General features: G+C 47.6%; 1 protein-coding gene across 2 annotated transcripts in view; it reads right to left on the bottom strand.

Annotated features, from left to right (window-relative positions):
* Window positions 1–4,706: 4,706 nt before the first annotated feature.
* Window positions 4,707–9,605, bottom strand: part of ZNF366 (zinc finger protein 366) — a 64,691-nt gene continuing 59,792 nt past the window's right edge. For both annotated transcript variants that reach the window (XM_061393298.1, XM_061393299.1), the window contains exon 5: window positions 4,707–9,182. In XM_061393298.1, coding sequence (XP_061249282.1) covers window positions 8,659–9,182 — 524 coding nt within the window. In that variant the 3' untranslated portion in view covers window positions 4,707–8,658. The remainder of the gene's footprint in view (window positions 9,183–9,605) is intronic.

Genomic DNA, 9,605 nt, shown 5'->3' with positions numbered 1-9,605 from the left:
TGTAAGCACTGTGTGTTCCTTAAGGGTAGGGGCAGTCTCCTACTACATGTTTTTGTTTCTTATTTCTTCTTAAGGTGCTTTCTGTGGTGCCATGGACCAATTCACTTTGGGACTTAAAATGTGACAACATCTTATTTATTCTGTACTGTTGCAAAGTAATGTGTGCACTGGATAAAATTTTCCAGACAACTGGACTGTCAGCCTTTGAGAATTGAATAGTTTAAAATGAAAATGTGTTTGGAGTGCATTTAGTTAATAAATATGGTAGAGATGATGAACTGTTCTTTGACCGTGCAAGTCCATTATCAGGAACATGTACTATTTTACTGGCTGGATCAGAGATGGCCCCAGGGCCTGTGGAGATAAGAACTCCTTGAGCCTCCCCTTGGGATCCTGGGGCTCCCCCTCGTGCCCTCGGTTTGCTGGGTTCTAACTCTGTGCCCCTTTGTCTCCACTGGTACCGTTTCTTCCCAGGGTCCGTGTCTGAGAAGCTTCACTCAGTCTTGACTATTTCCTTCTTCACTGATCATAACCCAGAATAAAACTGAGAGAAACCAGATGGACTTACTTGTACATATACTATTTGGCAAGTAGGTTCTCTTGCTAATCAAGTAAAGAGCGTGGGTTTTATGATAGCTATGAAAATCTAATTCACCCTTTCCATCATTATGTGAGGAGATGAACTTTATATCAAGTGGCATTTTATTTTTTACTTGGAAAAATGTATGTTTATCTATTAAAATTAAAATCTGCTTTCGGTAGAACAAGCCAATTGGACCTCCAAACAGATACGTGTGTGTGTTAGTCACTCAGTCATGTCCGACTCTTTGCAACCCATGGACTGTAGCCCGCTAGGCTCCTCTGTCCGTGGGGCTTCTCCAGGCGAGAATACTGCAGTGGATTGCCATATCTTCCTCCAGGGGATCTTCCTGACTCAGGGATCGAACCCAAGTCTCTCACGTCTCCTACCCTGGCAGGCAGTGTCTTTACCCTAGCACCACCTGGGGAGCCTCCAGACAGACTTAGAACCATCCGTTCCTAACTTCCTTTTTGCTATCTTTTTAATCCAGGCCAGTATTATCTTGCACAGACTATTGAAACTGCCCCTTAATGGTCTCCCAGCATCATCCTGGCTTTCTTCCAACCCACTCTCCACCCAATAGTCAGAATGAGCTTTAGAAAACGCAGATCTCATTATTTCATCCCCATGCTCAGAGGCTCTCCACGCCAGCCTCACCTTGCAGCACGCTCCCTCTCCTGCTGTGCCCTCCATGCCGTCCTTTCCCTGGCCGTGTTCCCTTCAGTCAAAGACTTTTGCACATGCTGCCTGCTCTGCCTGAAATGCTCTTCCCCTGTCTTTTCCATGGCTGGCCCCTTCTACCCTTCAGTTCTCAAATTAGATGTCACTCTCTGACCACTCTAATTGAAGTAGATAATCACTATTATTGTCTTTTAGAGTAGAGTGGACAGATATATGGGAGTGAACACAGAGTATGAGAGTCTTTGTATCACATGCTAACGCCCATCAGATAGCATTCACCATGAAAGAATATTAAAGTCAGGCAGAGATTAAGTCAGGCAGACAACTGACTTGCGAGTTGACTTCAACCCTCTGTCAACAGCTAGTCCAGTGGTATAACAAAGCACATATGAAGTGGCCACAGTGGCACAGATGGAAGCTACACATGAGTGCAACAGCGTGAACTCCATTTACCAAGGCTAACCTATTGCTGAATATCCAACATGCCAGCCACAAAGAACGGTGCCGAGGCTCCAATATGGCAGGCAGCATTACTCAAGAAGCACAACTAGTCACTTGGTGAGAAGCTGACCTTATATTATTATTTATTATTTATTTATATTGAGTCCCTTTTGATTTGAAAGGACTTTTTCACAGGAATAGACACATACTTCATATGTAGGTCTGCCCTTCCGGCTGGTAGGACCTCAGCCAGCACGCTTATGCAAGTGGTATGGTTATGGAGTGTTTGTTTTATGGACACAGAATCTTAGTGTAACATCAGACCACAGCATTCACATTACAGCAAATGAGGTGAGGGATGGGCCCGTGACCACAGGATCTACAGGTCGTATCACACACACACCACCCAGAAGGGGCCAGCTGCCTGGAGCTCTTCTTGGAGGAAATACTCCACGAGGAGGGAGTGTCATCCTCCAGCATATGCACTGAATGAAAGACTTTTATATGGTCCTATACTCTCAGCAGAAAGAGTGCAGGGACCAAGGCTGGAAGCAGGAGTGGCCCTACTTGGTTTCACTTGTAGTGACATGGTGGGGGACTCAGTATTTCTTATTGCTGTGACTCTGGGCTCTGGAAGGTTAGAAGTGCTCCTACTCAAAGAGGGTACACTTCCACCTGTGGCATAGCAAGAGGACCATTTAATGATAAGCCATGAGAAGACAAGGGCACCCCACTCCAGTACTCTTGTCTGGAAAATCCCATGGGTGGAGGGGCCTGGTAGGCTGCAGTCCATGGGGTCGCTGAGAGTCAGACACGACTGAGCGACTTCACTTTCACTTTTCACTTTCATGCATTGGAGAAGGAAATGGCAACCCACTCCAGTGTTCTTGCCTGGAGAATCCCAGGGACGGGGGAGCCTGGTGGGCTGCCATCTATGGGGTCGCATAGAGTTGGACACAACTGAAGCGACTTAGCAGCAGCAGCATGTCTGTCACCTGGGCACTTTTTATTCCGTGTCTCCAGGGACCTGCAGACAAGCATAGGAGTCACCATCTTGGCAGAGGGAAAAGACCTGATCATCAGGAGAGAGAAGAGCTGTTGTCACGTAAGGGGTCAGGGAGGAATATGCATGGAACCCACCTGGGGTTCTCTTGGTGTTTCCTTCCCCACCAATGACTCTAAATGAACAAACCCAGTAACCCCATTCTGAGAAGAGCATCTATCTTAGTCCATTTGGGTTGCTGTAACAAAATATCACAGACTGACTGACAGACACAGCAAACATTGATTTCTCACAGTTCTGGAGGTTGGGAAGTCCAAGATCATGTGCCCACAGCTCCTGTGTCTGGTGAGGACCCTTCTCCTGGTTTGCAGACAGTCGCTTCCTTGCTGCATCCTTGCAGTGCAAAGAGAGAGAAGACTCTGGTCTTAGCACTAGTCTCATCATGAAGTTCTATCCTCATGCCTTTATCTAAACCCAATTATCTCCCAAGGGTCCTACTTCCAAATAGCATCACACTAGGGTTAAGGTTTCAATATATAAATTAGAAGGGAGACCAAAGCACTCAGTCTGCAGCAACACCTTGACCAAGGTCAGGCCCTTTGGAGACGAGCGTCTGGGCCATGCTACATGGAAAGCCCCTGACCCGGGGAAGAGGTGGTATCTGACAGTGAGATGGATCTAGACAGGTAATGGAGAAAGGAGGAAATGAGCATCAGTGTGTCTCTGAGACTGACTGCTGCAGCGGGGCTGAAGTTTATTCCACAAATCTCCCTTTTCTTAGTTTTTCCTCAGGCAGAGAGGCCCACTGGAATCCTAGAGGCGGTGTTCTGTGATTGCACAGGAGGAAGTGGACTGGAGTGATGCAAGCGGTAGGCTGTGGCAGACGCAGTCACCCAGTCTCTCTTCAGAGAGGGCCTCGTGCTGAGCTGTGGGGAGTGGGGCAGCAGACACCTCTAGCCACCAGCTCCCTGACTGTCTCAGAGTCTGCCCCTGTGCAGAGTCACACCTTCCTGAGGTCAGGCTCCTCCTGGGAGTGCAGCTTCTGTTGAAGGGCAAGGGGTGGGGGTGGAGGGCCCCGAGACCTGAATGTCTCTGCCCAGCGTGGTACCACTCGGATGAGTGGACCTTGCCCCCAGCTGCCCGCCACGTCGGATGAGAGCAGCACAGTCCTGCTTCTCTCTTACTCAGTGCCCTTTCCTCGTGCTTCTTTTAACTGGTGCTCGTCCCTAATAAACACCTCGCACCCAAATCTGTCTTAGCATGTGCTTCCAGAGAGGCTGCCACAGGCCATCCGCTTGGCGGGCAAAGGAAGAACTTGCTGATGAAGCTGTTTCGAGCAAGTTGTTTCCCTCTCCTGAACCTCCATTTCCTCATCAGTAAAGTGGAGACAACCACCTCTGCCTATCAGGGTTGTGTGAGGTTCAAATGAGGTTGAGCGTGCAGAGCACCTGGCACATCACTTGGCACATAACAGCAAGTAACGTTTAAAAGGGAAGCTTCCTCGGAGATGGACAACTTCCCATGCTGACATAGCTCTGGGTGCTCTGCTGAAGAGGGGGAGCTGAGTGTCCCATTTCCTGGCCGCTTCACTGATGTGAATAGTAACAGCTAAGTCTTATGAGGCATACGCTGCAAGCCATGCACACGAGTGTCTTCATGTACTACCTCGTTTAACCCACAAAATGACCTGGTGAGGACGGCGCTGTTCCTGGTTCCATTTTACAGATGAGGAGACTAAGGCACAGAGAGAAGTTCACAAACTGGCCTCAGGACCCAAAGACTAGAAGTGGGAGAGCTGGGCGCTGAGCCCAGGAACCTGGCACCAGAGTCTGTGCTCTTGCCCACTGCAGCGCACACTGCACAAAGCACCTGACACAGGACAACACAGTGCTGCCTCCAGCCTCCCACTTTCCCATGACACCCTTCCAGAACTAGTTCTTCTAAACAGGAGAGAAGAGGGTGCGGAATACGTCACCTGCCTGCTGATGGGCTGAGGTTCATTCATCTGTTTTTGGAAGCTTGGTGCGAGAATCCATCACCCACGTCTCCCTGGGGCCGAGACGCACCCTGGTGGGAACCGCTCTGCCGGGAGGTCTCAGGGCAGGGGGTGAGACACTGAGAAAGGAAGCTTTCTTGTAAAATTTCAGGTTTCGCAAATGATTAGCTCAGTTTTTTTCCAACATGTCTTTATTTGTTTAAATTAACAAAATATAGGTTACATGCTATTTTCAGGTAAACTGCTTTTTCACTGAGGCAGAAAGCAATATTCACAACTTGGGCTGTTACATACTTCAAGTTTTAGTTTTAAATAGCAAGCCAGAATTCTGTACAAAATCAACATTTGGTGTAATATTGTCCAAATATGTGAAGGATTTTAAATGTTAGCTCTGTTACATTTTGTTCCAGCAAAGCAGACAAAGATCATAATTCAAAACACGATGTTAATATTTTATTAAATGCCTTCAGGGCTTAATAAATACAGTGTGCACATTGGCTGTCTCACGCAACTTCTCATATACAAATATACCAGATACCCTTGTGAGATCATGGAAGGTCAGCCTCAGTCTCATGGCCAGTGAGAAGATAAATTTTTAAAAAGAGAGAATGAGTTGAAAGGCAACAAAAGGGGGTAATCATAGGCTGGAATAAAAAGATTAACAGAAAATATGCCACGTGGATGGGTCAGTTGGTCGGTTCAAAGACAGCGGTCAAAAGCCTGGAAAGCATCTGGTAGTGACCTATTCTCAAAGTGTCATAACGTGATAAATGTCATGCTGTCCTGGCCGGGGAAGTGCTGATGACCTTGGATGGTTTCATCCCTTAGTTCTCTGAGAAAGGCCTTATGGCTTCTCTTTCAGGCTTGCGTTCTGGCTCATTATTAACAGCTCTAGGCAAGGTTGGCCATCCCTTCCCTTAGCTCTGTACTCTGTACTTACGCATAGGGTGCCCATATAATTCATCACCCAAACTGGAACATTTTTGAGAGTTAAGGTGACACTCTTAGTGACTAAGTGGGAACAAGAGGTATAAACCTAGGTTGTCCCAGGCAAATCAGGATGTTGGTCACACACAAAACCAAGGTTTTAGACTTGGTTCTCAGAAGGTCAGAGCATATTAATCAGCAGGTTATAGCTAATTATATCTAAGTCTCTCATAGAGTCAAGAATGAAAAACAGGCTTTAGAATACATTCCATAACAATTTTTTTATTACTTTTCCTAGACCCTTTTTTCTTCCTCCAAACAAAATTTTACTTGGAAGTCTAACAAATAAAACAGATGGAATTGGAGCTGCTCTGAGTGAAGTGGGGATGAAGGCTGAGAATTTCTCCTCCTCTAGCAGCTCTAGAAGGCCTAAGAGGACCTCTTGCTTCTCAACACACAATGTGGAAACCACCATTCTGGACCATGCTCTTTCCATCTCAACATTAACTTGTTCCTCAAACACTCCCACCTGACTCTTTTTGTGTGGAAAAGTCTATAAACTTGCTATTCAAGATCTCCTAGTTCCTATTCCAGTTTGGCACACCCAGAACAAACTGAAATCTGCAGCCTTTATGGCAGGTGCTCAACACCTGGCTGCTGAAAGAATGAATATGTAACAGGCCCATGAGAGCTGGAGGCTTCAGAGACCACTCTGCCAGTCTCCGAGTGACGTCATTGGAGGCACTGACGAGCTATATTAAAAATGATGAATGGAAAGCAAATGGCCCCTCGGAAGGATAGGTTTGGATCCTTTGGGTCCTATCCTCTGGGTAGGTTCTTGACTCAGAGTTGTTCTGGTAACTGCAGAAACCCACGATCCTCCCTTTACCATCCCCTTTGCAAGTGCCCTGACCCTGAGACAAGCAAGGATGGCTGCAGGGAACTCAAGCGGCTTTGGCAAGCTGTGGTGGCAACGCTGGAGGAAGGAGCCTAACCAAAGTGGCAGGAGGAGTCGCATCAGGGGCTGACAAAGTGCGTGCGTGACTGACGAGGACTGGATGAGGCTGATGGGGAAGCACCTGACCAAGAGAAAAAGAAAAACAGCATCCCACAGTCAGAGACGGGTCAGACTGTCTAATGAAATGTACTGGGAATTTTGGGAGGAGAAGAAGCAAATAATAAACAGTACCTAGCTCTACAAATAAGAGTTGAAACTACCAAGAAGCAGTTTTTACATAAACTCAGACACAGTACCAGAGGGTCACTGCTTACGGGCAGTCACATGTATGTGACATCTGGTCAGCACTGCTTTATCTGTCAGAATCCAGTGCCTAAGGAAAGCCCACCTGCTGGGCTCAAATCACACTTCACAGCCACCACCACTCACTGGAATCATGATTCACGAATCTAGGAAGAAACAGTCACTGTAGGCTGACTATGTATTTTTAAACATATTAAGTGATCATAAATATCACAGGCATCATCTCCTATTAAAAAAAACTGTGTGTTTATACAGTGTGTGTGGGTGTGTGTGTGTGTGTGTGCCTCCTCTCGTGAGGCTCTGACAGAACAGGTAAGAAGGCCTAAGTCAGCAGAATGATCTCAAGGTCTCCTGCTTTCTATCTTAATGAGTAAAGCCAGAAGCAGAAATATTTATGGAATCCTTGTGAGGGGGTCGTGGGAGCCACTATTTTATCCTAGTCGATCTTTCTCAACTCTCGCTACACATAAGAGTCATCTGGGGCAATTTGGAAAATAACCAATCCCAGAGCTCCCCTCTAGACCAATTAAATCAGGGCCTCAGGGGCCCAGGCCCCAGCATTAGTATTTTTTTTTTAAGGCTCCCTGAGATGATTCTGGGACTTCCCTATAGCTCAGATGGTAAAGAATACACCTGCAACACAGGAGACCCGGGTTTGATTCCTGCATTGGGAAAATCCTCTGGAGAAGAAAATGGCAACCCACTCCAATATTCTTGCCTGGAGAATCCCAGGGACAGAGGAGCCTGGCAGGCTATAGTCTGTGAGGTCGCAAAGAGTTGGACACAACCGAGCAGCTAACACTACTACTACTGAGATGATTCTAATGTGCAGGCAGCACTGAGAACACAGCCCCGCAACTGCTTTCCTAGCAATGGTTATTCCAATACTCTAAACAAGTTAGAGCTTAATTTCAGGGAGAATTCCTCCCCCCAGCCACCCCCACCCCCAGCCCCGCAGCTCCAGCACTGACAAATCCACTGCTCACAGGCTGCCAACTCTTCCTGCAGCTGCTTCACAGGATGAGGCCTTGGAGCAAGGTCTCCAGGAGGGAGCCCTGCTCAGGACTCAGGGTTAGCCTGCAGACACTGAGCACTGCTGGGCCATCAGAAAATATGCTCCAATGCAATATCTGATGAAGGCAGCGGGAGCTGAACAAGGCAGACCCAGGCAGGAATCTAAGCACTGCTGGTTTTTCCTTAATCAAAATTAATCACATTCTCTTGAAATTTTATCTTATATCTGCAGCAACTACTCAAGAACATCCTCTTTAAAAACTCACCCTCCTCTGTCATTTCTGATATTTTTTTGATTATTGAATAAAGAGATTTTAGAAATATATACCACTACTACAATTTTCATCTATCTGGAAAAATATAACTTTCACAAATTCAACTAAAGAGTCATTAATAAAGTAACATGTCAAGCACCATATTTTTGCAACTAGAAAGAAATTTACCATGTTAGTCAATGGAAAATAGAATTTCTAAAAGCACCTCAGCATCAGCTTACAATTAGATGTCTAGAAGAGTATGTACAGTTAATTGTACTGGAGATCCATGAAACAACATTGAAGAAGGCCCTCCATGTGTGTTAAAAATCAAGGGCCCAAATGCAAGATCTGAGAAGCATTTCCTTCTCTACTCATTTAGTCTGCGCCCTTTGTCAAGATTCGTGCCCTTCTCCTCTCCAGCAAATGAGAGCTCATGCAGAAAGCTGTATCTGCACTGCCTAGCTCTCATTTTCCAAGTGTAATTCTTAAACCGTCCACTTAGATCCCCAAAAGCACTGCTTGTTTTTCCATTTTCCTCTCCAGTAATTCTTTTAAACTCTCATCTCTGTGCTTGAAGTACAAGTAATCAGAAAAGGCTGGGCCCCTCCGGGTGCTCGGCAGGACCCGGAGGCCAGGCCGCTCGTCTCTGCGGGCGAACTCTCGCTCGGGGCCGCCCTCAGGCCCCAGGCTGTCGCGGCTCTTCAGCGGGCGGGCCCCCGGAGGCGAGGCCTCCTCGGCGGGCGCCTCCTCCCCGGGGCCCGGCTCCGGCTTGGCAGACAGGTCCTGCGGCGCGCAGAGCGGCGGGCCGCGGGGCCCGAGGCCCGGGCTGTCCGGCTCCACCTCGTAGCAGTTGTCCTCGTCCTCCTCCTCGTGGCAGGAGCTGCCCCGGGCGCTCTCCCCGTCCGACTGGAAGGCTGGCCCCTTGGCCCGGCGCTTCTGGGACAGGTCGAAGGGCTCCTCCTGCTCCAGGCTCCGCAGGGCCCCCGCCGTCGGCGCCAGCGCAATCCTCCCCCTTCCAAAACCTGCCAGGAGCAAAGGCACGTTCAGGCCGCCGAAGGGGTCGCTGGGTGGAACCCAGGGCTGGTTAGCATAGCTTGATTTTGCATTTTAAAACTAGATAAATCCCCAGAAGGCTGTAGAGAGATGGGCCTTGTCACAGCTGGAATCTATATCCGTGTGACTCCTTTCAGGGGATTGTGGCAACATGCATGAAAAACTTTAAAAATAAGCACACCTTTGACTTAGCCGATCACACAACTGAAAACTTAAACTATGAAAATAGTCTGGCAGATGCACAAACTGTATAAGGATGGGTGAAAACAACGTATCCATCTAAGGACAGAGGTTTGCTTACATAAATAGTAGTACCTCCATGGGGCTTCCCTGGTGGCTCAGACCATAAAGAACAGTCAAGGTATTATGTGTATAGAAGGTACTTCTATGTG

The sequence above is a fragment of the Bos javanicus genome, chromosome 20, assembly GCF_032452875.1.
Source record: "Bos javanicus breed banteng chromosome 20, ARS-OSU_banteng_1.0, whole genome shotgun sequence".
Classification (NCBI taxonomy): Eukaryota; Metazoa; Chordata; class Mammalia; order Artiodactyla; family Bovidae; genus Bos; species Bos javanicus.
Note: the sequence above shows the minus strand (reverse complement) of the source record. Positions and strands in the feature narration are given on the sequence as shown.